The 27939-nt window shown below is 42.7% G+C and overlaps 2 protein-coding genes across 4 annotated transcripts in view; one reads left to right on the forward strand and one right to left on the reverse strand.

Moving 5' to 3' along the window:
- GPR39 (G protein-coupled receptor 39) overlaps nt 1-1841 on the forward strand; it is a 130997-nt gene extending 129156 nt beyond the window's left edge. For all 3 annotated transcript variants that reach the window (XM_077935445.1, XM_028744569.2, XM_028744580.2), the window contains exon 3: nt 59-1841. In XM_077935445.1, coding sequence (XP_077791571.1) covers nt 59-585 — 527 coding nt within the window. In that variant the 3' untranslated portion in view covers nt 586-1841. The remainder of the gene's footprint in view (nt 1-58) is intronic.
- Nucleotides 650-27939, reverse strand: LYPD1 (LY6/PLAUR domain containing 1). The gene is made up of 3 exons (XM_028744600.2): nt 27174-27939; nt 25055-25192; nt 650-1208 (listed from the first exon to the last, which is right to left on the reverse strand). Exons 1-3 carry the CDS (start codon nt 27223-27225, stop codon nt 970-972), a joined length of 429 nt encoding a protein of 142 aa, XP_028600433.2. The 5' UTR covers nt 27226-27939; the 3' UTR covers nt 650-969.

Raw genomic sequence — 27939 nt, forward strand, 5'->3', positions numbered from 1 at the left:
CTAAATATTTTATGATTTGTTTTCACATGCTTTCTCTTTCCTCTTTCTTTGCTTGCAGGATTGATCGTTGCCTCTCTGGCAATATGCTGGCTGCCAAATCAAGTTCGAAGGATCATGGCTGCTGCTAGACCTAAGCAGGACTGGACAGTCCCCTACTTCAGAGCGTACATCACCCTGCTCCCTATAGCAGATACGTTCTTCTACCTCAGCTCCGTCGTGAACCCGCTCCTGTACAATATCTCCTCCCAGCAGTTCCGGAATGTGTTTGTTCAGGTCCTCCGTTGTCGCCTGACACTGGAACACGCCAACAAACAGAAGCTTTTAAGAGCCAATTTGAATTCTGCAGCCGATAGCGGCCGCTCGCGGCGCCCATTGATCTTCGCGTCATCCGCCATGCGCAAGTCTTCCACCAAGAGCGCTAACAAGGTTTTCTTAAGTACTTTTCAGAGCGAAACCAAGCCTGGCTGCAGTTTGCAGAAATTGAGTCTTGAATCACTGGAGCTGAATGTGAAAACGATGCCACTGGAGACTTGCACAGATCCTAGCCCTGCTAACCAAAATGGACTTTGTGAACACGAACTGTGAATCCACATTAAAAAAAACAGAGCTGGATGATACAGTATGCTAAAAACTGGGGTTTCCCCCCCCCCCAAATAAATAAAAAAGCACCACAAAGGGTTTTTTGCAACCTAAACCCTTCAAGTTTTAAGTGCTTTGTTTCAATAGACTACGTTCCCAATAACATAAATGAATATGGGTTCTACATGGGTGACGGCTTTTTTTGTTTTTTAAGTGCTTACCAGAAAGACAGGACAACTAGACCTATTCTGCTGCTAACGAAGTTGCTGAGGATTTTTCAAATCAAACTCTTCTTTTAGCAGTTGGAAGCAAACAGCAACATTACAATGGAAACCAGCTGTGTCTGGACAAAACGATGCCAACAACAACAAAAAAATCTTCCATTAGAGTTCAGCAGTGTACTGGTGTTAAAAATGCCAAGCTAGAGAGCAGTATGGTTGTTAATACACCAGCCCTGGGCATGGTGCCAGAGTTTCCTCTCTTCTTTGGCCTGGGCCCATTGCAGAGTGGAGTATTGCAGCAGCTTATACAAACAGAGTTTATCTTCCCTGGAGTACAGAAAGTCTGGTATCCGGCAGAGGTCATGAGGCAAGCTGCAGAGGATGCACAGGACTTGCGATACAGGATCCCTGTGACACAGAACAAAAGTTTATTTAGCCTGATATGAACAAACATGCTTTCTACTGTATGTTAGCTCTTTTTTTTTATTTAAACAGACTGCCAAGTTTTCCGTAATAGTGGTTCTGATTCTCAGCACATTTCCAAAGGATTTAGCCCACCATCACCTGTTGTGTATCTTAGCAGGAAATGTAGGGCTTTAAATAAATGGCACTATTCTTAACCCCCCCCCTTCTGCTTTTGCTTTCCACAAAGCCTAGAAATCGCAAAATCAATACATGTGGCACATACAGCACTTAAAACTTTAAAAGTTGTACGTATTTAAGATTTGAGTACATGTAAGTTTGATCACATTCCAAACAGCATTACGAGAACTTAAGGAGACCCATGATTGTTTTTATGCTTCTGATTTGCAACGTGCTAAAGGAAGTTCTCCTTTTATGCACCTTCTGCAGGGAGGAAATCAGCCCCAAATGAAGAAAAAGCTCATGGGAGAATTTGGAGTCTACAGAGCAATACTCACAAACACAAAGATTATAAATATTCTCTCTTTGACTTGCCTTGTAAGAAGCCCTCTAGAGACTGTTCTGCACTTTTTTTAATTGAATGTGTGTAATATGTACATTAAATATGTATTTTAAATTGTGTGTGTGTGTGTGTGTGTGTGTGTGTGTGTGTGTGTGTGTGTGTACAATGCAAATACAATGCAATACACTCACACACACCAAAATTGGTTCAGAGGAAGTTAAGAACAGCACACAGGGTGGGGGGAGTTGTTCCATCTGGCAAGCTATTATGCAGACAGTATGTTTGTATTAACACAGTGTTGAATTCCACCTGATCCATAGAACATTGCATGGAAAACCACATTTTATGAGCAGGAAAATGGAACAGAACAGACGAGTTTTACTAAACTTAGCAATCCCTGTGAGTAAAAGCTGTAAGCTACACCGCACACACTAATAAAGAGTGCTACGTCGTTATTATATTACGTTATATACGTGCTATGTATTAGACCAGGCATGGTACCCTAAAAGGTTCATAATTTTGGAGACAATTCTCTTAGAGAATAAACTTCCATAGCTTGTGGGAAATACAACACATGAGAAACTTGAATTTAATGGAAATTTAATGGAAATGGAGTGGATCCCCGCCCCACATAGCAGATACTGTATACTTATGATTAAGGTTTATTCACTTGAATTGGGTTAGTGGACCAGCCTACAGTTAAGTCTATGGTATTATGTATATGGACCATGTACACAGTGCAATTAAATCTAGGAAATGAGAAGTCTGCTGGCTTTACTAATGTAAGTCTTGACAGCTGTTTATGCTTATTATACTTTATTGGTTTCCTTCATTTATGTAGCTGCATTCACCCAACAGTTTTATTCCATTTCCCCAAACTGTTAATTCCCAGATCATATTTGAGTTTCCACACAACATAGAAGCCATTTCCAGAAAACTAATGGAACACAACACAGATTAAGTGCTCTTTCTATGTTACTTAGTTCCAGGGGAGGGAAATCCATTTATAGCCCCCCTGACCTAGAAAATCATGGAAGTGACTAAATTTGGATAAGTATACCATCATATGGTTCTTTCCTGCTGCTTTCATGGTTGAATCATAGACAAATAGAAGCCCACATGTGTGGGAAGGGTGGTGGAGCAGTGAATGAATATTCAATGACATTCATTGTTGGGTCAAACCACAACCGGTGTGAATGAAATTTAGCATGACGTACAGGTATAGAGGTCATAAAGCCACCGTTCTATAAGAAAACTAGTATTACAGTCTGAAATGAACACAGGAAAGCAGGATAGAAGCACTAGCATTATAATCTGGAATTGTAGAGTTGGAAGGGACCCCAAGGATCATCTAGTCCAGTGTTTCCCAACCTTGGGCCTCCAGCTGTTTTTGAACTACAATTCCCATCATCCCTGACCACTGGTCTTGCTAGCTAGGGATGATGGGAGTTGTAGTCCAAAAACAGCTGGAGGCCCAAGGTTGGGAAACACTGATCTAGTCCAACCCCCCGCAATGCAGGAATATGCAGCTGTCCCATACAGGGATCGAACCTGCAACCTTGGCGTTATCAGCACCACACTATAACCAACTGAGCTATCCAGGTTTTATGCAATATTCATCATGTATGAGTACACCAGTAATCAAGAAAATACACGCATATGATTCATAGGGTGTCTTATTCTATTCTCTTAGTACACTAAGTATCTTCTTTCTACCTTTTTTACCCTACTTAGTGGATAAAGATTGAGGCCACTTTCAGACACGTTTCTAGCAGAACACTTGCAACAGCCCCCTACACCAGTTGGTGATTATACCAACGTCTGCCTAATTGGGTTGGCTTTGGCATGGTGTGGATTGAGATTAACCCCACTGTAAATGGAAGGGCTTCCTCCTTTCATTCGCAGAAGAGACCAGGATCCAGTAGGGCTCTATGTCAGAGGAAAAGATGGAGCAATTTTTGCTAATCATGCCTGTCTCAGCACCACCCTCCAGAAATGTTCCAGAGGATTTCCCAACTCCCCATAACACCTTTTCATGAGGCACGGGTGTGGCAACTGGCAACAATTGCCTCCTCAACCCTTCAGCATGAATGGAACTCTGCTCATCACAAGTCCAAATCCAGACAGTGTTAGAGACTCAGATTTGTAAGCTAGGTGCCAAATGGTTCCTTAAACCAAATTTACACTTACCAGAATGTCTAGTTGCCACTTTAGGGCAAGATGGATCTAAAGTCTTATTTTTCAAATGAGGGACTGACTCTGATTCTCAGTTAAACACCCGGCTAGCTCAGATGACAAACTTGAGCTAGGTTAGGAACTTTGAGAACTTAAATAAAAGTAGTCAGTTTATCCAGGGGCAGTCCACATATATATGGCCTGTTCCTACCTCTTTTTCTAAATGGTGACACAGTCCATTTATAACGTACGAATATTCTTCACAACTACGAACATAGTGGTGGGGTGGGGTAAGCAAAGACAAGCTGCAACATTTAACTATAACGTTACTCACTGTTCCTGCCCAGGCTGCCCAGAAAAAAGCATTTTGGTTCCTGAAATTCATTCTGATTGTGCAGATCCTACAGGATGTGGTATTGGTGTGTGAAAACAGTCAACATCCAATGATCTCCAGATGGCAGAGATGTCGGGTACCATGCTAATGCCCAGGCATCTTCACTTGGTCGCAGGTGGCTAATAAAGTCAGGTGCAAAATGCACTTGGCGCCTGCCTAATTTCAAACACAGAATCCAGACCATTGTGATCAGCATCCTTGCAGAAAGTGAATTTTACGGGAGATTACGATTTCCTGCATAGTTGCTGGCACATAGTCATGGCAGCTGCAGCAGGCACAGCTCTTTACAGCAGGGAAAGAGAACCTGTGACTCCCCAGATGTGGTTTGGCTCAAATTCCAGTTACTCCCAGCCAGCCTTGCCAGTTATCAAGGGTAGGAGCTGTAGCCCATCTGCTTTAGCACATCTGTGAGAATTGCTGCAGCCATACTAGCAGAGGGCCTAAGATGTGAAGGAATTCAAGACCAATTGCTCTGCAAGAAAGAAGAATCTCAAAAAAGGGCATATCTCCTAATTGCTTAAGGGGTTCACTATGGACTACCAGAGCTTGTTACACATGCCTCACTCCGCAGCTAAACTCACCAAAACAAAATAACTAAAGGATCAAAATGCTGCCACATAGCTGTGCCTCCTTGTGTGCAACAGATAATAAGGGTTTTCAATTGTAAAAAACAAGTCATGTATTTATTTCTTTCACATTTTGCACAGTAACAGCAGATGAAAGAGACCATATCAGTCCTTGAAAGCTGAATGCAAACTGAAAAACCTCAGGTGAAAGGTTTCATATCTGCCTTTCAACAGTAACAATCCTGCACCTACTTAAAAATCTGAATAACACAAAGAGCCAAATGAGGTAAAATGCTCATAAAATGTAGCTCAATGCCAAGCTTTTCATTTAGGACATTGGGATGAGCTGTGTTTAATCCTTCTATTCAAAAGACCTAACGGTGCAACAGCTGAGTGTCCAATCAAACCTGCAGGAATTCATCTTTCAGTGGCAAACACTTTGAAACCATCAGTTTCATGCTGGCATTTCAGACACATTGAACAACAAATGCAGCAGTGGTAACTCACTAATCTGCCATCTAATGTCACTTTTATCATCCATTACCATAAACCGAACAGCTCATCTAGAAACATCTCATAGAAACAAATTGTCACAAGTGAAACCTTTTGCATTTTACAGGACAATGATACGGCACATAGTGTCTATGGTCACGACAACTAACAAAACTTTGCAATGTCTGGTGGAACAATTGGCATCTTCCCACACAAGCTGCAATCCAGTGCACACTTACCTGGAAGCCCCACTGAATTCAGTGGGACTTGCTTCTGCTTAAATGTGAATAGGATTGTGCTGGTATAGTAGCTCAACCAACCTGTCATTAAATGTGTCTGCTCATTTAATACCTTCCTTGAGAGACTATGGAGTCTTCAGTGCCTCTGGGTTAGTCCCCTGATCTCTTTTCCCAATGCTGTTATTTCTAGAAAAAACATATTCCTAGGAGTGCCTCTGGGCTAAGCAATAGTTTAAAAAGGGAGCAAGTTTCTTCCTTTCATTTCTTCTTTCTCTCTTTTTTTGTAGCATAGCACCAAACAACACGTTCAGGTTGCAGAAACCAGAAATCACATACATTGGAGTTTTCTTGATTTCTGTCAAGTAGGCACACTGAGTTGGGTCCATACAAAGTTAGCTCCCCTTGGGACTTATTGTCATCAGTATGAGAAGTTAGTAATGATTTAACTTAAAACTCATAGATTGCAATGGAAGCTAAATGCAAATTCCAAGCCACTGGAATTACAATTCCAAGCCACTGGAATTACAAATGCCAAGATTGTTTGTATCTAAAAAGACATACTTTGGGCTCCCACCTGAAATATCACTAAAAACCTGAAAGCTAGATGTGGCAGCTCCGAAGTTAAGCAACTTCCTCCCCCAAAGATGCATCTAACACCTTCATTATGCAATCCACGTCATATGCTGCAGATGCCCTGGAACTTCATTGTGAATGGTGGGTAAGAAATCGAAACTATAAAAGAGTACCGACCAATAACTTTTCATAAATTACCTGTGTTGTGTGAATGCAGCTTATAAGTTGGGCTTCACTAGTAATTGAATAATAATCAGTATGTACTATGTTTCTCCTTAACTACATTTCTAAAAAAGCAAGAACTCTTTTTACCAAATGGTGCTACCCTAATACTAGGGAAAAAGTAACAGGAGCTAACCCATCTTTGTATTCTTGGAATTCGATGAACATCCTTTGGCTTTGATAGTTTTGCATTGCTTATACCTGTACTACAAATAAAGTTCTACTCATAAAGGAATCTGTCACTCTGTAGCTAGTCTACTGGATGTGTTGAAATGACACAGTGACCCATTCGTAACCAACCGTTGAATATATTCCATGGGATATTTTCCCTCTCTTCTGGCCTGGCCAATCTTCATCTGTGGCCAAGAAACAGGTTAGCCATACAAAGACCAAGTCACCAAGTAGATTCTAGTTTCCAATGTCTACCCATTTCCTTTATCCCTCTTGCTCTGTGGTCATTATCCTTTTATGATCATAAAGCCAATTCATGAAACGCTCTCTTTCCCCATTATGTACTGTACTGGTGACAGCTCATTTAGGAATATAAAATGGGTGGCAGAATCTTTCGTTGGGAACTTCTGCACCAGGTGATACCAAAAAGCAATCCATGTCTTAATGAGAACTAATTTGAACCAAATAATTATGCTATATATATATAGATAACTGCACCACATAATGCAATAAAACTGTTAGCACATCTGCAAAGCTAATGGGTCCAGTACGGTTTCAAATTGGATGGGGACCATTTGTTGAGGTCGCTGCATTGCAGCGAGTTGGACTATATAACCCTTGGGATCCCTTCCAACTCTACAATTCTATGATCCTATGATAATATACAGCCTCCATCATTCCTCAATAAAACTCAATGAACCTCCGGGTGGGATTGTGTCCTGTGTTCCACTCCAGGACAACCCCACCAACAGAAATGTATTTTCATTTTTTATTTTTGGAAGCTTCACCTTCCCCACTGGCAGACTCCTCTACAGTATCTTAATTCCATTCGCACACAGAATTAGTCCTTCCATTTGTGGAAGTCTAATTAGGATCCAGGCCCCAGCCTTTTTACATGGAGAAAATTTTGCATTACATTTTCTCTCTCAGTCTCCCAACTCCCTCTCTCATTTGAAGACTTGGTCATAATTCATGTCAATCTCTGCTGCCTCCATTAAATTTAATTTTCAGCACATCATATAGACAGGCTAGTAATTAATAATTATTCTTTTCTTAATGATACACTTTTGTGATTTATGACTGTTTTCTCTTGGATGTTATTCCCATTTGTTTGTTCATAAAGACAAGATTGAATACCTTGTGCGTAAACTGATAAAGGCTTTTCAGCTCACTCCTGATAAGGGTCTCCTGTAAATGGGCCCATTTATCTCTCCTTTCTCAAACTTTCTCGTGTGTGTGTGTGTGTGTGTGTGTGTGTGTGTGAGAGAGAGAGAGAGAGAGAGAGAGAGAGAGAGAATGAATTTCTTTTAAAGCATTTGCTTTGATGGAAGTGTCAATCCACACTTACAAATTACCTGTTCTTTCTTCCCCTCCAGATAGCATTCCTTACCTCCTCTCAAATTACATTGTGTTTAGTTCTAACTAACCAAAATTTTAATATACAGTTGCAGAACTACACTCAGATCTTTTTAAATTGCATTTATATTCCACCTTTTCGCTAAGGCACTCAAAGAACCATGGTGGGGGAGGCTCAGCATAGTAGTTTGAGAAGCAGTGACTAGCCCAAAGTCTCTAAGTGAGTTTCATGGATGAGTGTGGATCTGAACCCTGGACTCCCGGGTGATAGAAGCATAGAGTTGTAAGAGACCTGAAGGGTCATCTAGTCCAACCCCATGCAATGCAGAAACCTCGGCTAAAGCATCCATAACAGATGGCCATCTAACCTCTGCTTTAAAACCTCCACACTGCTGGTGAGTCCAAGCATGTATGGACAGCATATCAAAGTTTTGTCTTTCTTATAAAATAAATGTACTGTATGCTGATAAATTTAAGGAGAGCCCTGCTGGATCAGGCCACAGACCTATCTAGTCCAGCTCTCCATTTCCCACAGTGGCTACCTCTGGGAAGCCTGCAAGCAAGCTATGAGAGGAACAACGCTCTCTGGCTGTTGTTCGCTAGCAATTCAGAGGCACAATACCTCTGATACTGAAAATAAAGGAACCTGATCAGGATTAATAGTCATTAATCTGTCTAGTCCTCTTTTAAAGCCATCTAATTATGTACCAATCACACCATCCTGTGGAAATGAATTCCCAAGTATTTCCTTTTGACTCTCTTGAATCTCTCCCACCCTGCAGTTTCATTAGCCAAACCCAGGTCCAAGTAGTATGAGAGAAGGAGAGAACCTCTCTCTCCACTTCCTCCATACACATCCTTACTCACGTTTTTTAATAAACCATAAATATTGGAACCTTTTTTTCATAAGGGAGTTGTCTCAGACCCTAATCACTTCCTTTTCCCATCTTAGCAACATCTACAATATAGAGAAAGGACCATATCTCAGAAGGTATGTGCAGAAGAGGGCATGTTTAGCCTGGAAAAAGAGGAGATATGATAGCCATTTTCAAATATCTGAAGGGCTGTCATGTGGAGGATGAAGCAAGCTTGTTTTCTCCTGCTCTGGAGGGTAGGACTCGAACCAATGGCTTCAAGTTGCAGGAAAGGAGATTCCCATTAGACACACGGAAAAACTTACTGACAGTAAGAGCTGTTTGACAGTGGAACAGTCTCCCTTGGGAGGTTGTGGACTCTCTTTCCTTGGAGGTTTATAGGTAGAGGTTAGATGGTCATCTGTCATGGATGCTTTTATCTGAGATTCCTGCATTGCAGGGGGTTGGACTAGATGACCCTTGGGATCCCTTCCAACTACCCAGAACAATGTGGAGAGGAGGAAAGGATTATTCCACCTGGCAAGCAGAAATGCTTGCACTGACAAAATAATCATAAGAATGCAATGCTGAATTCCTCTTCACAGTATTCCAAGACTTTATACAGACTTGCATAAAGGCAGTAAGATATTGCTTATTTTCAACCATTTCCCTAATGGTCCCTGACAGGGAATTGACCTTTTTAATAGCTGCCACATAGACAGTGTTTACACTAAACTGACCACGACAACCCCATGATCCCTTGTCTGGTCACCCAGCTCAGCCTCCGTTGGTATACATGTGAAGCAATCATTCACACTGCAACACTGATAGTTTCCTTATATTTCCAAATAATTAATCATGTGAGATGAAACTTTAGTACAAAATTTACAATTCTGTAAGTATTCAGTCCTAAAGATGAAGACTCTGTTTTCTGTCACCTATTCTATTCTGATACTTTGATCCATTCTCTTAGGTCCAAATAGCAGAGTAGAACAGACATATTCTCAGGTATATGACCTACAAGGAATCTTTAAAAACATTCCGAAATGACTCTGAAAAGCAGACTGTCCCTATTGGATATACAGGGAGAGTCTTTTAAAAGACACCCTGTGGAACATGTGTACTCTGTATTCACGGGGCCTCTTTTAAAGGACTCACCCTGTATATATTATTTTATTAAAAGATTTTGAAACAACACCCTTCATAAATTAGTAATCAAGGTAGTGTAAAAGTAAGACCAAAGAGATCAATACCTATGTAGACACAACCATAAAATAGAGTACGTGATGTGTCCTTTTACCAAATATATTCTCATAACCTTTGCTATAGCATTTCTCACAAGAATCCCTGTCTATCATTGTTGATCAGTCAGAGCAAGCACTGTTTTCATATATTTTATCCAATGGAATTCAAAATGTATTAGAAGTGGGGGTGATGCGGTAGCATTGTGCATAAAAAGCAGCACACTGTTTAATTTGTATAATGTTTCACTAAATTATTACCATTCTGCTTTAAGAGTGAGATGCTTCTAGTAACTCCTTATGTACACAAATGAAGTAATCCGTCAAATAATCTGTGTTGGCAGGAGGAATTTTTATGAGATAAGATGCTACATTCCTCTAAGGGCTGATTTATGCAAGGGCTGATTATGTGGCAAGCATTCCTGTTGTGTGTACACTGATGATTGCACTGCCTAACACCATAAGCAGTAAACAAAATGTACACATCTCCAAAATGTCAGGGGTAAGCAGTGAATAATCCCCAGGATGCTGCTGTGGGACAGGAGTGTTTTAAGATATTTGTCTTCCCTTCACGAGTTTACTGTATAGTGTTCAGCACTGCTAACATGGGTGTGCAAGAGCATCTTGTGTAAAATGCGCACAAATATATTCTACATGAGATGCTCTTGCACACCCACATACAGTATTCCTATAGGCATAAAAAAAATGTAAGGCTGTCACCACACAGCTCACAATGGAGGGTTGTGTTATTTTTTTTGCCGAACTCCTAGATTTGCATAAAGTCAGCAGGAGCAGGGGATAAAAGAGATGGCAGGTTGCGCAACAGCAGAGCCCATGTGATGGGAGTGAGAAGAGAGATCACTGAAAATGAAAAGGTGGTGGTTTAAAACAACAGCAGAATAAAGCAGAGATGGAAGGAGACAGAGGAGATTGGTGGTTTTAAACAGCAGAGATTTAAATAAAGCAGTGATGGCGCAACACTGAGAGGGGAAAAACATTTGAAACTATGGGAGAGATCTGAGTGAGCAGGAAGTGACACAGAGGGAAAGGGACAATGTTTTCATACAGCAAGAAGGGAGTTTTAAAAGTCTCCAATAGTATTTTTTTTAATCTTAGCTTCTGTGTTGCACCTCTTTCTGCTATTCCACCTTAAAACTGGTTTTTGCTTTGGTGTTTTTTAAAAAGCCCACAACCCTTCAGCATCTCTCTGTCTTTGCTTTACTTCAATTTCCACCATTGTTTTAATCTAAGTGTGCCTCCACCTCTGCTTTACTCAAACTTATGCCGTTGTTTGAGCAAAGCGAGAAGAACAGAATGCCGAAAAGAAAAGAAAAATGGCTGTCCTGAACTTCTCCCTCTTCATCAACTGCCTCATGTGAGAAAGATAAAAGTTGCAGGAAAGGGGGAAGGAAGGAGATATTGGAATTGGGTTGAAGATTAAAGTGGGGTGTGTGGAATGGCCAGAAGAACAGGAAGGGGTGGAGGCTTGTTAATTGGGAAGATGAACAGAGTGCTTAGTATTTGCATTGTGTGGGAGGGAAGAAGATGCAGGAGCTCAACATGGGGGTGGTTTGTATGCGGGGGGGGGGGGGGAGTCTTAAAAAAATCAGCTAAAGTCTATGTTGTCTGACTATCTCCTTCCTAAACTTTCAAGCAAACCATGTATGGCACTGTCTTACAGATACATATATGGCTCATAGTGTACAACTCAATGCCACAGGTAAAGGCTGTATCCATGATATTCCTAATGCAGTTGTAGGTTGGGCTACTGCCACATTTCTACTTTATAATGAGATCCAGCTTTGGAGACAGTGTGGGGATTGGCATGCTCTTTTTATCTGTGGAGTCACTGAAGCAAAGTTTAGGCATGTTGCTTTTCTCCGTTGTTCTTAAGCCTTCTTGTAAATGGTATACAGAACCATTTTAATGTGCAATCCCATATGCGAATGAAGTTTGGATCCATACCCTGATTTTCTAATAACGTTTAGGAAATTTGGAATATACCATTCAGGTACGCACTCAATTAACCTCCCTGCTACACAGATTATTCCCCCTTTCCCCTTCCATGGTTTTCTTTAACTGTGGTGTACCTTTATGTCTAAATCAGTGCACCAGCAAGGATTGCTCTCATCACCAGATTTGCAAACCTCAGTGATTGGTATTGGGGTGTGTGTGTGTGTGTGTGTGTGTGTATGTAGAATCTTGTTATAGTTAATCTAAGCACATATGCATATTTAAAACAACACTGAAGTTAAAACAACAATGGAAAGATGGATTTTATGTAGGAAAGGCTATGTGAGCCCATAACAAAATGAGCATCAAGACTGAGAATATGACATTGACATCTACAGCCACCATAGTTTTATGAGACAGCTTCCTTATATCATTGTTTTGTCTGCAAACAGCACCCTACCGCTGATTGTTTGAAGTGCTTTCAGTTCTTTTTGACAGCATCATTAGCAGTAATAGTACTATAAAATTTCTAGCCCTTTGGTGTTTTGGGTTTAGCAGTGGATAAGAGTACTCAGATGCTTGCTCAGAGATCGTATCAATAAAATGTAAAGGATTGCTGACATTAAATCCACTTGTCATTATAATAAACTTTTAGAAGGGAAGGGGAGTGTAGTGCATAGATCTGGGTAGGTCACTGCAAATTGTTCTGGAATTTATTCATTTATATGTGGAATTTAAACCACACTCTAGTAGTCTGGAAGCTTAGAACTGAACTGCTAAGATAGCAGCCTGTGGGCACCATATCTGATCATTGTATATCCCCTCAGAACAAGTCCAAGAAATGGAAAAACATAAAAAGCTATTGTCCATATCATTGTGAGAAATTAAAGTCACCCAACCAGAAATTGCAACTTCCTTTTAAAATAATCCATCAAATTTTGCATTTTTATTCTTTTCATGTTTTTTTCCAAATCATAAACTACTTCAAGTCAACTTCTAGCTCCATCACTGCCTTACTGTGTTTAAAAGTACTAAAAAAAAAGCAATTTATTATAAGCTCTCCATGGTTTCACCTTATCTAATGCACTTAATTTAGTTCATCTCCTGCTTCCTTTGTAGTGTTACAGGCAACCGTAAGATTGGAAGCAATTTATTAATAAGAGAACATGCCCTACAGCTTTAGCATCTGAAAACACTTCCTGAATGGTAATATATCTGAAGCTCTGAATTTATAGCATATAGTGAAAGTTAATAACATATACCATAATTCTTTTATTGCATGCAGCCTTGTTTATCATCAACAGAAAGGAGCTGGGTGCTTCAGATATGGGCAACTATAAAGTTATTCCAGACAAACACTGACAGTAAGGAACTGGCTGCAATGCCTCTACAGTGGTACCTTGGGTTAAGAACTCAATTCATTCTGGAGGTCTGTTCTTAACCTGAAACTGTTCTTAACCTGAGGTACCACTTTAGCTAATGGGACCTCCCGCTGCCACTGCCGCGTGATTTCTGTTCTCATCCTGAGGTAAAGTTCTTAACCTGAGGTACTATTTCTGGGTTAGTGGAGTTTGTAACCTGAAGCATCTGTAACCTAAAGCATCTGTAACCCAAGGTACCACTGTACTTGGTGCAGATGTCCAGGGGCCAAGACAGCAAATGTCCCTGCTTCTCCCTCTGGGAAGCCTATTTCATTAACAACTTATTGGAAGAGATGCACATCTCCTCATCCTTTCTTGTTAAGCCTTACTACTCCAGTACGATTGAGTATCCTGTCCAAACGTATTTTAAACTGTGTAATATGGAATGCATGCCCCATTATTTTTAAAAGGACTGTATTAAAGAGAGGATTGTGCTTCTAAGCAAAAAAAGCCCTCTTACCAGTGCAGACTCCTGGGACGTACCCTCCCCCCGGTAGATTTACATCTATTTTATTTTTATATATTAATTTTCATGGCACCCTTCATCCGAGGATCACAGGGCGGTTTACAATATCTACACACACGGTATTTAATACAGAGTTTAAAAGTGAATGTGCACCACAGGCACATTAGTGTGAGGGCCTCCCAAGAAACTATTCTGATCCCCCGCCCAGCCCCCGCCCATTGATTTGGTGGCAATAGTGAAAAGAAAAACCACTGAAGTAGACACAGCACTGAAGTAGGTGGACACAAAGATGTGGATACAAAGAACCATCTCTAAAACCATCATGTCAATCATTTGATGAGCAGGTCAGAAAAATAAACCTTTCACAACTGATCAGAGGCGTACTTAGGCGCCCTTGTGCCCTTGGCAAGAAGATATATTGACGCTGCCCCTCAGGCTCTTGGCAATCGCTGTCCATCTTTCCCCCCCACAAGCCCCTTCTAATAGCGCCAACCAGAGGTGCCCAGAAGTGTCTGCGGGGGGCCTGGTGTGGCCCCCAGAGAAGTTGAGGAGAAGCTGGGGGAGCACATGGACAGGCTCCTAGCCACTCTGAGCCACAGTCGAAAGGTGTGATTTGGCAGGAGCCAACCTGCGACTGATCTACTCAGGAGAGGGAAACTGTGTGCCATTGTGTAAAAATGAATGAGGTTGTGGGAGAGCCACTTCCCCCAAGGATTGGCTGAATAAAGTCCTTGGGCCAAAAAGATATTAGCCACCCCACTGTACATTATTGGAGTGTTAAGAGTCAATTTTATTTTCTCCACTGACCTCTTATGAGCAACATGTTATAAACAGGATTGAATCTTTTAAAAATGTGGAGAACAAACAGCCATGTTACAGACCATGCTGCCTTTCACTGGATACCAAAGATAAAGCAATTAGCTCTGAATATTAATGACTGGAAGGTTCTCACATATGTTGAAATTTTTCAGTTTTTAAAATGTTGTCAATATACAATTTTTCAGCCTTTCTTAACTAAACAGGGGGGAAATGTGCACCTTTAACATTGATGCAACTAGTATGTCACCATTTTCTGTGAGAGGCTCCTCTACCTTTGACAGGTGGGTGAAAAACAAACTCAGCAATTGTTTTGTACTGCAGCTGTACTGTAGTAAAAGCTTCACTAGATACATATATATTTGCTCATCATGGTCACAGCAAGGCAAAACTGAATGCGACAGCCGTTGAATCACACATGCAGCAGATCAATGAGTTAAATAATTAAGGGGAACTTTTTCAAAATTAGTTTTTCTCTTGGTTTCTGATAATTAGTACGAAAATAACTTGTTTTGCAGAGCTTTAAAAACAGCATTTATTAATCTGCACTGTACCCAGTTTCCTAACATACTAGCTGAAGTGCACAATTACAGTAATTGCTTTAATTGCACTGCAGCATTTTATACAACCTTGCACGCACAGGAAAATGCCACTGTAAACTGAACAAATGTATTTTTAAAATCCCAAACATTTAATTTAAGGGAATCATGTTGCTGGTAAATTCAGTTGCAGTAGAAATTCAACTCTCTGGACAGTTTGACATTATGGCTTCTAGTTTTTCACTTTATTATTTTCTTTTTTTTAAAAAAATAAAGTATTTAAGCCCAAGCCCATACCACTATTTTTCAGGTTCTCTTACAAATGATATAACAGAGCTTATACCAGAAGAATGGAGTAGAAACAATGGGAAATATGTGCTTAAAAGCCACATAACAAGAAAAGTTCAGAAACCTTTATATCTATATTTATATCTATATCATCTATATCTATATATAGATATAGATATATCTCTAGTTGTATAGGCACCTAATCCCCCCCTTTTTTTCTTCCTTATTCCTACTCTCAATTTCTTTCTCCATATTCATTTGCCATGATGGGGAAATTGAATTTAGACAACTAATATCAAGAACCAAGCTCCCAAAGTACTCTCCATGGGATATGCTTTGCACTCCATGCTGGGATGAAGCAAAATACTGTATGTTGATGGCAATCACTAACTACCACCAGCTTTGTTGCTGAATACCTTCCTTAATTAACGATAAATATTTGTCACAATTACAAAAGCTAGTTTGCACTGCGTTTCTTGAAATTGCATTGACAGCATTTTTTCAGGCATGCCTAAAAAATGTCCTACTCAATTCAATGGCACTAACCTCCAGGAAAGTGTATATAGAATTGTAGCCTACGTCTGAATTCTTGCACCCTCTTGCTATTCTGATCATGCATTTCACTAACAGAGAGAACTTCCTTGTACTTGTGTGGTAGCATGTGGTGTATTTATATTTGATTTATCATTAGTTCACTTATTTCTTATTCAAAGCAGCATACAAAGGATTTCCTTATGCCCAGACTTGAGCCCTCCTTACCTTAAATGTATCAGTACAGTGGTGCCCTGCAAGACGAACGCCTCGCAAGACGGAAAACCCGCTAGACGAAAGGGTTTTCCGTTTTGGAGGCGCTTCGCAAAACGAATTTCCCTATGGGCTTCCTTCGCAAGACGAAAGCCCATAGGGAAATCTCCGGGACAGCGGGGAAGCGCAGCGCATCTTCCCCACTGTCCTCGGACCTCCTCCGAAGGCTGGTGGTGGGGCGGAGAGACCTCCTCCCGCCGCCAGCCTTTGGAAGGCTGCTCCGAAGGCTGGTGGCGGGAGGAGGTCTCTCCGCCCCACCACCAGCCTTTGGAAGGCTGCTCCGAAGGCTGGCGGCGGGAGGAGGTCTCTCCGCCCCGCCGCCAGCCTTTGGAAGGCTGCTCCGAAGGCTGGCGGCGGGGCGGAGAGACCTCCTCCCACCGCCAGGCTTCGGAAGGCTGCTCCGAAGCCGGGCGGTGGGGCGGAGAGACCTCCTCCCGCCGCCAGGCTTCGGAAGGCTGCTCCGAAGCCGGGCGGTGGGGCGGAGAGACCTCCTCCCGCCGCCAGGCTTCGGAAGGCTGCTCCGAAGCCGGGCGGTGGGGCGGAGAGACCTCCTCCCGCCGCCAGGCTTCGGAAGGCTGCTCCGAAGCCGGGCGGTGGGGCGGAGAGACCTCCTCCCGCCGCCAGGCTTCGGAAGGCTGCTCCGAAGCCGGGCGGTGGGGCGGAGAGACCTCCTCCCGCCGCCAGGCTTCGGAAGGCTGCTCCGAAGCCGGGCGGTGGGGCGGAGAGACCTCCTCCCGCCGCCAGGCTTCGGAAGGCTGCTCCGAAGCCGGGCGGTGGGGCGGAGAGACCTCCTCCCGCCGCCAGGCTTCGGAAGGCTGCTCCGAAGCCGGACGGTGGGGCGGAGAGACCTCCTCCCGCCGCCAGGCTTCGGAAGGCTGCTCCGAAGCCGGGCGGTGGGGCGGAGAGACCTCCTCCCGCCGCCAGCCTTCGGAAGGATGCTCCGAAGCCGGGCGGTGGGGCGGAGAGACCTTCTCCCCGCGCCAGCCTTCGGATGGCTGTCGGATGGCTGTCCTGAAGACTTGCGGTGGGAGGAGGGTTTTCCTTCCCATCGCCAACATTCAGAATGCTGTTCTGAATGTTGGCGGTGGGGAGGAAAAACCCTCCTCCCACCGCAAGCCCCGGGAACAGAGGAGAAGCGCTGCGCCCCTTCCCCTCTGTTCCTGTACCTGTCCTGAAGGCTTGTGGTGGGGAGAAAAGCCCTTCTCCGCACCGCCAGCCTGGCAAGCGGTCTCCATAGGAACACATTAATTGATTTTCAATGCATTCCTATGGGAAACCGTGCTTCACAAGACGGAAAACTTGCAAGAAGAAAAAACTTGCGGAACAAATTTATTTCGTCTTGCGAGGCACCACTGTACATGCTTGTGTGACTGAAGTTATTAAATTTGCCTTGAAATCTAAGCAGCTTTTAAGGCAAGTTCTCACATTTTGAAAATATCATTGTCAGCTAGCAAAGTTTTATTAAAATGTCATTAAAATACACAACTCTAAATTCACTTGGAACCAATTCCCGTTGAGTTCAATGGAATCACTTCAAAATATACCTAGTTAGAATTTGACTTGTGCAAGTATGTGTTCCTAGTGAAATTGGGAATGACTGTACAAGCTAGATTCCTGGTAAGATATTCTTATTTTATGGTCCTCTACACTAATAGCTTCCTGGTTTCAAAGCAAAGAGGGCATTAGTCCTTAAAAAGAAACTGGTGATTTCAAATGGTTCAGCCTCAGTTTGCAAGAGCACCACTAATAATTTTATTATTTATATGCCATCCATATAACTGTTATTATCTTGTGATGGTGCATTGGCATGCTTTACATCAGGCATCCCCAACCTTGGTTCCTCTAGATTTTTTGGACTACAATTCCCATCATCCCTGACCACTGGTCCCGTTACCTAGGGATCATGGGAGTTGTAGGCCAAAACATATGGAGGGCCACAGATTGGGGATGCCTGCTTTACATCGTTCTCCGAGTACAGTCTAAAGACACTTCATACAGCCACCTTGCTGCACCACCTAGGTATGGTCAATACCTGGATGGGTTATATCCCCTTGGGGGATGCTGCCTTGAGTTGTATGATAATAAGGCAGGCAGAAGACAAATGATATACCGTATTTTTCGCACCATAGGACGCACCTTGTTTTAGAGGGGGGAGAACAAGAAAAAAAAATTCTCCCCCTCTCTGCCCAGTGCCCCTTCAGCGAAGCGGCAGGAGGCGCTGCGCAGAAAGGGGGAGAATTTCCCCCTCTTGTTTTCCCGCTCTAAAACAAGGTGCCGTTCAGGCGGCTACCTTGGAAGCCTGGAGAGCGAGAGGGGTCGGTGTACACTGACCCCTCTCACTCTCCAGGCTTCAGGTTCCTTTCAACCTGCTCTTTGGGGCTGGCGGGGGGAAGCCCACCACCAGCCCCAAAGAGCAGGTCAGGGAGCAGTGGAAAGGCGCGCAGTGGAGAGGCTCCTGCCATAGCCGCGCGTCACCTCTCCAGCCGGGAGAGGGTCGCGGGGCTATGGCGTCTTCGCTCCATAGGACGCACACACATTTCCCCTTCATTATTTTTTTTAAAGATATTTATTAAAGTTTCAACCATAAAACAAACTTCACAATACAGAATAGAAAAGGGGGAAAAAAACCACCATTCAAACAACAACAAAGCACAGTAAAGAACCCATCATAAATGACAAAAAAGAAAAAAAACGAGAAAAAAAAACCCATTTTCTTAGATATTATTCTCGTAGTCCTCTTTCCGGACTCCCTCACATCTCCCTTTTCTGTGTTCCCTTCTACAAAATCTTGTTCAGCAATACCTCACCTTCTTTCAAATCATAAATCATATTATACATTTCAGCTATTATGCCTCTGTTCTTCCCTCCGTTTTTCCACGTTGTTTGAGTTCGACATATTATTCTGACTTCACCTTTGTTCTGTAAACCATTTTTGCATAATTTTAAACTATATCACTAATACCATATTATCTTTATATCCCGCATCATTCTAACATTCATACAGTTTACAATGCTTTTGCAAATAGTCTTTAAATTTCTTCATTTCCCCTTCATTTTTGAAGGGGAAAAGGTGCATCCTATGGTGCAGAAAATACGGTATATCTCACAGGTGCAGCTGGTGTGAGAATCAGACTATAGATTTGGAAGGGGAATTCTGTCTTATTTTATTTAGTTCATTCAGCAACAGAATACCCTTATACTCACATTATTGTCCATGATTTGGCTGTGTCCCTCCATTTTAAACGTACTAGATATCCTGTGCCTCTCTCACAATTTAGAATTTATTTTGGCACTCACTGCCAAAGCTACTGTTCCATTGACACTACTTCGCCGCCTTCTCTGTTCTGCTGGTTTCCTACACACATCACTCTGAGGTTTCGCACATGCAAAGTATCAACCAGAATATAATCCATAACATGTCTTTACACTCAGTCACCCTATTTACCTCTCTACATGTATAATCTAAACTCCTTCATCCTCCACTATCTCTGAAAACTTTGGGTTGCGTCCAACAGCTAGCTTTGAACTGCTAAGCAGAAAGCACTGCCACTTACGTGAGGAAGAGTATCCCATTTTTACCAATTTCCTCCACACATCTACTGCAGCCCATCACACTCCTTATCCCATACTATTCCAGAGTGTTCCACAGCTGTCAAGAGCAGCATTGCATGGGACAATTTGTAGGTGGAATCAGCAAAAATCAGGTGTCTCACTTTACGGAAGTGCTTTTTGCTAGTGAAAATCCACTAGTTGTACAACCATTTCGTTCTCTTTAATTAGGCAATGAAAGTATGTTGCATTGTTTGTAGAAATGTCTACCCAGTAAGCCTGATGTGATTATTTTATGGGTTGCTTAGTATCCACACTAAATAATCTATAATTGAAGCTATTACTGTTTTTAAATTTGGATTTTCTGAAATTTCTCTGTCAGTCATATGTTTTGTCTACAGACAGAATGATTCTGATTTGGATACTGCTAGAAACTACTCTAGTAAAAGTTTGTATGTTGGCTTGTGTAACTTACAAATGGGTCTGTCTTGACCAATAATCATGTTCAATGAAGTACATTCTAATTAATTTACATGGCACTTAATTATAAATTGGTTTATCATTCTTTATTAGCCAACTATGTGAGCTGAGCCACAACAATTCTGTTTCCAAATGAAGAAATGGCACTGGGAGATCTAAAATTGCCGGGGGGGGGGGGTGTCCCACAAGCTAAGATTTGAATCCAAGTCAAATATGCCGATATCTTCCTCTTACTCAAATATCCTAAAAGGTATCAAGATTGTGAAAAGCCAAACTACTTTATAATTACAAAAGGAACTGAAAATCATGCAGCAGGTCTTAGGATGTTGTTATATAAACCATTTGGTGCGTACACATTTAGTGTATTCAACATTATGTATGTGGAAATCTGTTTGCACAAGAGGGTTTCCCTGACCCATCCTCTCTGTAGCCCCCTGTATCCTTCAGGGAAGAAAACCTGGTATGTGGTGCATGGGCTTCAACAACATGCAGAATCATTAAAAGTTAGTGTGAGGCGGTTTGCATAAACAAGCTGCTTCCATCTGACTGTCAGCATTTCTGTCTCCAGCTGCAGCCTCTGAACCATCTCCCACGCCTTTCCTAAGGATTGTCTGATCCACAGGCGAAACTTATCATGGGCCCGTGAGACTGCAATGGAGGGGGAGGGGGAATTGGGAAAGCCCATTACACACAGATAAGTCTGCCCATGTAACATGGGCGACTGTATACAGTTTTGGTTGCACTGTTGTTAAAAGGACAAGTTGAAGAAAATTAATGCAGCTTTTTGGACTACTGTTTTAAGACCTTCCTGTAAGACAAGACCGAAGAGCCTAGAACTTTGTTGTTGTTGGCGGGGGGGGGGGGTGAGGCATACTAAGATTGGAGAGAGATTTGCAAAACTGTGAACAACTGGGCATAGCATTAAAAAAAACCCCAAACCATTGCTTCAATACTAGGCTATAATTTGTAGTGGTTCACACAGTTCATAATTAATGCATGGGATTCACTATCACAAGATGTGGTTGTAATCACTGGTTTTGAAGAGTCTCACACACACACATACACACACGTTAATGGAGAATAGTTCTATCCAGGACTGTTAGCTACAATACCTAAAATGACAGCAGTATGACTTCTGAGCCCCAGATAATAGAACTAAGAACAAGATGGGGGGGGGGGCGCGTTGAGTTTGACTTTCCAAAAACATCGAATTGGACCAACATCCATCTAATGTACAGAGTGGCCAATCTAAAAAGGCCATTCTTACGTCTTTGATCACAAGTGGGAAATCTGTGGCCCTCCAGATATTGTTGGACTACAAGTCCTATCATCCCGGATCATTGGTCATGTTGGCTGGAGCTGATGGCAGTTGGCAGTCCAACAACATCTGAGAAGTCACAGGTTCCCTATTTTATCTGGATTACGATAAAAGGGAGACTCTGGTGCCCAGGTACTGTGTAACAAACAAAAAAACTCAGTACGGAAATTGACCTGCGTAGGTGTCATCGTTCCATTTAATGAATACGCACAAACGTGTGTCACATTCCCGCCATTAGCTTGTAGATAATATATATAACTATGTAAATAAGTGATCCTATATATTACAAAACAGGAAAATAGATAAATGCATGTTCAAGTGTGTGGATCCATTGGCTTACTGATTTGGACCATTAACATGGTTTCAATTAAATAAATTAATAATAATAATAATAATAATAATAATAATAATAATAATAATATTGCCTGCCCTTAACCCTAAGGTCCTAGGATGGTTGCAACAATTTAAAATACAACATTGCCTTTAAAGAAAAGTACAAAATATGTTGCATTTCACTTTGAAGTAAGATTTACAGAAACCTTAATCATCCGCACTGAGAGAAATGCATATCTTACTAAAGAAAACAACTATTAAATCTATACTAATTTGATTTTAGCTCTGGTAGTCAAAAGAAGAACCTGTAATTGCAAGATTGCAATTTTATTTATTTTATATATTGGGTTAAAAATTCAAACTTGAGTGGCTCTCTTTGAAAAAGAAATCTCTTCAGTGCTGAACAAGTGTAAAAGTAAGCAGCATTGGAAAATGGTACCGTATGTTAAATGTTGAGCTAGACATGTGCTAAAGCATAGGAATGTGGCAACTTTTTTGTACACATTTTTAAGTATCTGTAAGCAAACCAAAATCCACCTGAACACAATCACACTAGAGGTAATTATTTGAGCCCTGAATTGTTTCACAGTATCCTGTAATCTACCATCTCTTGGATTTAGCTACTCATAACCTGATCCTAAGCACATATATGGAGCCAAGTCTTATTAGCGTGAATGAAATTTTCTTGTAAGAGTGCTCAGTATCACAACCTTGACCCCATTGATTGCAATGGGACAAAACTGATTTAAAATCAAAGTGTTGTTGCCTTGCCTATTGGGTTAACTGCAGACTGGGATGTCTTTGATATAGGTAATATATAGAAATGTCATCAATCATGGAAACTCCTAATCAAAGTTACAAATATATTTATGAAATTAAGTAGACCAGTAAGATAGTATGTGTACTGCTGCTTGATATGCATAGGGAAAGTTCTGCTGTTAAGTCGGGTACTATTGTTACAACTTGGTACAAGATTCATAGGTTGAGTAATTCAAAGAAAAATATCGTTTAAAATGCCTCTCTCTTACTGAAGCCATTACAAATCAATTTCTCTCCAGTGGGGAAAGCATATTTATGTCACTCTAAATGTTTTAAGATCCAATTAGAACGGTTCTTACTTTGAACTTAACGTAGTCATGGTAGCTTTATCAATCAGTTTCAAAATCCAGTAGTAAATCTGATTTTTTAAAACCTCCAACAAATTCATCACTTTAAAAATCTAGGTATCCCAAAGGTTTAAGCAAGCCATTCCCAGATAAAGGCCTACTGCTAGCACAGATTTTTCTGCCTCGCTAACCTTCAGCTTAAAAGATTACCAAAATGGTTTCTGGGAGGCTGTTAAAAGTTTTAAATTGCAAGTTGAAATAAAAATATTATGGCCAAAAGAAGTAATGCTCGAAAAGCACAACTAAGGAAAACACTTTAATATTTCCGCTGGGATGTTTTTCAATGGCCTTTCAGCCCCCATTCCCATTCAATCCACTGAAGTCTCTCCATATTTTTACAAAAATATGAATGTTCTGCTTTGTGTTATTGTGAGAGTCTTTAAAATTGTATTTCAGATACCTTTCCAAAATTGCTTTTAATTTTTAAAGAGCATCATAATGATGTTAAATTTCTCTCTAGCAGGAGGATTTCCAGGTAGTATAAGGATTAAGAGGAAATGTTTGCTTTGCGTTGTGCATTCAAATGTTTACGTGTTGAACTTGGGGGTATATTTTTGTTGCACTTTCAGAGAGCAGAGACAGATCTTTTCTCACCACCACTGTCCAATTCTTTACAACTACACAGATCATTAACAGTGCATTTAGAAGATTAGTGCTTTTATTTACAGGATTTCTACCTGGACTAGCAATGTATTGAACTGACAATTCTCACCCATTCATTTTCACAGGTTTTAAAGGGGAAACAAATTACAAAACTCTGGTCACCAATAATGGTTATTGTGGCACTTGTTTCATTTGCCACAAAAAAGGCCCAATTTACTAAACAACCATTGGTTTGTTGCTGTTGTTATTTTTATGATTAACAAACCAAATATATTGTAATTATATATTTATGTCTTCCATTATCAGGTAGGTCCCAGTGTTACTGACATGGGTACTGAAGCATTCCTAGCTCAACAGGCATAACTTGTTGATCTCCCTAGCAAATATATTCTACTCTTCCCAAGATGGATGATAATCTCCAATGTCAGTGATACACAATATTCTCTGCATCTTCTATCGTCTTGCTTTTGTATGTCCCAATTTCACCCCTCTAGAGATTTCAAAGCCAGATACGATTTCAGGAAGGGTTAGAATTAGCGGTTTTATATGGGCTTTCCCATAGCTGCCAAAGACCTTTTTCTCCCTAGGTACAATTGTAAATCCAAAACCTGTTTGATAGCAACCAGCATGGATCACATGATCTATGCTGCTTTAAAAAAATATAATCCTTCCATGTTGCATGGTTTGGTACACAGAAGAACAATTTATGTCATCAACATTTCCAGCCAACAGACTGTTAGCTACTTTTGCAAAGCATGCCCTTTTGTGTGAAATTCCACATGGGAAATAAATGATCTAGGACCCTTATTCCCAAGACCAAAGCAGAGCCTCCTAACCTTCAGCCCATCCTATGCAATTCCATTATATTTAATGGCCGAAAGCTCAGTTCACATCTGCTCTCCCTAAAGATCAACCACTGCGTATGTGACTTGCTAGAGTAAATAACGACAGCTACTAATTCAATACACTTCCCTCCAACTGATGGGAGAAGGCCCGTGTAATTAACTGTAATGAGATTAAATGAACTTGTTATTAATTCCCGAGTATTCTAAAGAGGTCTGAGGCTTCAAGTGTTGTTTTACTGTAGTTTTGATAACTTATTTTAAGTAAGCTTCAGCATTTTCAATGTAAAGTGGAAGGACGAACCCTGTGACATACAGCAGAATAAATGAATGGCACGGTTAACAATTCAAATAAAAATATAGGTGTTATAAACATGCATTTGAATTACCTATGGAGTTGAGTTAGACAGGAAATAAAATGAAAAGGGAAGAGACTTAATGAGACAGAACTGATATAGTTTACCCTACCTGTACTTTGTTCCATGACTTCCTTTTGACACATATCTTGGACATTCACAGTGCAATTCACTATGAACTCTGGGGACGAGCAATCATTATTTAGCTGAAATTCCTCACACTGATAGCACTGTATTTGCAGAGCAAATCCTAGAATAGAAATAAACATTATTTAGCATGTGCTAAGAATAATTTTTAATGCAGAAATTCTGCATTTATTTCTATAGGAATAAGCCCCATTGAACTTAATAGGACTTGTTTCATAAGCATAAAGACTTGCAGTAAGCAAGCAAGTCCCATTGACTCAGTAGCACTTTGTGCTGTATATTAAGTTTCCTTTTATTTAATTTCTCTCATATACACACACTCTCATTCATTCTCTATTTGGCTGTAACCGTTGTCCTTTTAGCTAACACCACGGTTTAAGGATATAGTATCCTTTAATAATCTTCCAACTTCATTCCACATCAGACCTTTAAACATGGGCAAAACTCATTATCAGTTTGCTTCCAAGTTTTCAAACCCTTCTGGCTTCATCAACCTAAACTGTATCCAGCAGGGGGCAGAATGAACAATAATAAGCAGTAGCAAAATTGATCTGTTTTGCTCACCATCTTGTCCTCTCTGCTTTTCCTTCTTAAAAGGTTTGGTGTAGGGTTGTGGTTTTTTTTTAAGCACTAGGCTTTTAAAAAGCAAGCAAATGCCCGAAAAAGTAAACCTCCTGCTAGATGTGCTCCAGAGCTTTTCTGTGCCAAAGGGTTTACTTAACTACTAATTAATTGCAATGATTTAATTACTATTTTGCCATGCACAATTACAGCTGCAAAGCATCCTTAGCTTCCCTCTTTTATCATGCAAACGAGGGTCCTTCTGGAAGTTTAAGGCGAGGGCCGGGGGAGTTTCCCCATATTTACTGTCTGCTGGAGCTGCGCCTGAGCAAGGGCATCCATCCTAGATCGCCCAGCGCTCCTGGAGGATTTGGGTGCTACGGAAAGATCCGGACGGGATAGCCAACGCCGCCCCACACCCATTGACAGTCGAGGGCACTTGGGTGGGAAGCGGTGCTTTTAGCAATGTCTCCTTAAAATAAAGAAGTGCGATCATTGGAAGGAGCGGTTTGATCGGGCTAGCACGCAGGGAACTGGCTTCAGTGCGGTCACAGCGGAAAATCAAGCTCAGCTGGTCATTTAGCTGCCCAAGGATGCCCGAATAGTTGCCATTACTCAGCCGAGTTTCCTCCCCATTCAACTCGTGGGGCCAGGCAGTAGGTATCTGGGCTGTTTTACTTAAACAGGTGCCTGCTGGCTCCTGACGGGCAGCCCTAGCGTTGTTGCTCCTTGAGGTAGTTTGCAGGGGAACTACTAACTACACTCCCCACCGACGGACTCTGCAAGGAACACGAGGGTTGGGAGGGTAACCGTGACGCACAGACCGAGAAGAATCCTCTGTTCCGAGGGTTGCTAGTTGGCTACTAAGCGGAGGGCTTCCCGGGCAACAGCTCGCCAGTGTGAATCGTCACCCCACCCCACCCCGGGAAATAGGGGGAAGGAGACTCGCGGGAGCGATGGGGCGGGGGCTGCTGCTCTACGGCTTGCTGCGATCTGCCCGCGGAAGTTCCCAGGGCTTGTCTGGGAAGCTCGCCTCGGCAGCGTCCCTAAGGCAGTGCAAGTGGACAGATCCCAGACAGATCCCAAGCGAGTTCTCCTTGGCAAGCCGAGTTTCTCTTCCAGAAACAAGCGCAGCAGGGATGGGCAGGCAAGCTTTCCTTGCTGCTGTGAGCGAGACCTCTGGAAGCGGACGGGTTCCAGAGGCGGCGATGACCACGGGTGGGCTGCGTGACCCCGCGCATTTCTCGGGAGAGGCACACAGAGGAGCCAGGGTCCGGCGGTGGCTCAAGCTGGCAGGCAGAGCTGCCAGCGAGACCGGTAGCAAAAGGAGCAGCCGCCGTCGCTGGCTTCTTGGCTGGCTGGGGCGGGAGCTGCAGAGTTGGTGCCAGCAGCAGCAGCAGCTGTTGAATGGCAGGCGCGAACTTTGCAGAGTGTCGGCGAGGAGTCCTTGGCACCGGGCAGGCACCGATTCGAGTCGGCGGGGCGGGGGTTGGGGGTCGGCTACGGCGGGCGTCCCCTCTTACCTGGCGCCAGCAACAATCCCCAGAAAGTTGTCGCTACGGCGAGGAGCCACATCCTCTTGGAGCCGTCGGAGGGGCTGGCGGTGGCGGTAGGAGACGCTGGCCAAGGCACGGCAGATCTCAGCAGAAGCAGCAGCCGGGCGACGCCGGGAGAGCCGCGCACCTCTGTCTCGTCGGACTGGTGCGACTGCTGCAGCCGCTGCGGAGAGGAGCTCCGGGGGCAGCAGGCGACGCCTCAGCCCGCATCGCCCGCCCGAGCCCCGGCTCCCTCTCGTTCTCCCTGCGAGAGCTCCCTCCAGCCTCGCCGGAGTTGAGAGACTGAAACTACAGCGGAAGACGCCTAGCCAAGAAGAGGAGAGGGAGAGGAGGGCGGGGAGAGAGAGAGAGAGAGAGGGAGACCCACCAAATAACCCCCACCCGCCTTCCCGGGGTCACGTGGTGCCCCCTCCCCCCTTTCCTGCAGGGGGGAAGGAGGGAGAAAGTTTATGGAGACAGGCAGAATCCTTCAGCTTGGAGAGGCGAAGGGGGAGGAGCCCCTCCCACCCGCCAAACACCTGCACGCGCCGCAGCTGCGAGGGGGGAGGAGGCCGGCGGTCAGGCACTCAGTTCCCACCTGCGGGGCTAACGCGGAAGCTCCTCCGACGCAGCCGCGTCCCCAGTTGGATTGGTACGGAAAGATCGGCACTCATCTAACACCCAGCAGTACAACAGCCCCTTCGTGAACCAACTTTAAACAGCTGCTTACTCTTTTGCTCAGGCTTCTCTCCCC

The sequence above is a fragment of the Podarcis muralis genome, chromosome 1, assembly GCF_964188315.1.
Source record: "Podarcis muralis chromosome 1, rPodMur119.hap1.1, whole genome shotgun sequence".
Classification (NCBI taxonomy): domain Eukaryota; kingdom Metazoa; phylum Chordata; class Lepidosauria; order Squamata; family Lacertidae; genus Podarcis; species Podarcis muralis.

Bases quoted from the DNA above. Each gene is read 5' to 3' on its own strand.
- LYPD1 (XM_028744600.2), bottom strand. From the start codon at position 27,225: ATGTGGCTCCTCGCCGTAGCGACAACTTTCTGGGGATTGTTGCTGGCG. The intron at 25,193-27,173 runs GTAAGAGGGGAC...TTTCTATTCTAG, and splicing joins GGGATTGTTGCTGGCGCCAG to GATTTGCTCTGCAAATACAG. The intron at 1,209-25,054 runs GTAGGGTAAACT...TCTGTGTCACAG, and splicing joins AGTCATGGAACAAAGTACAG to GGATCCTGTATCGCAAGTCC.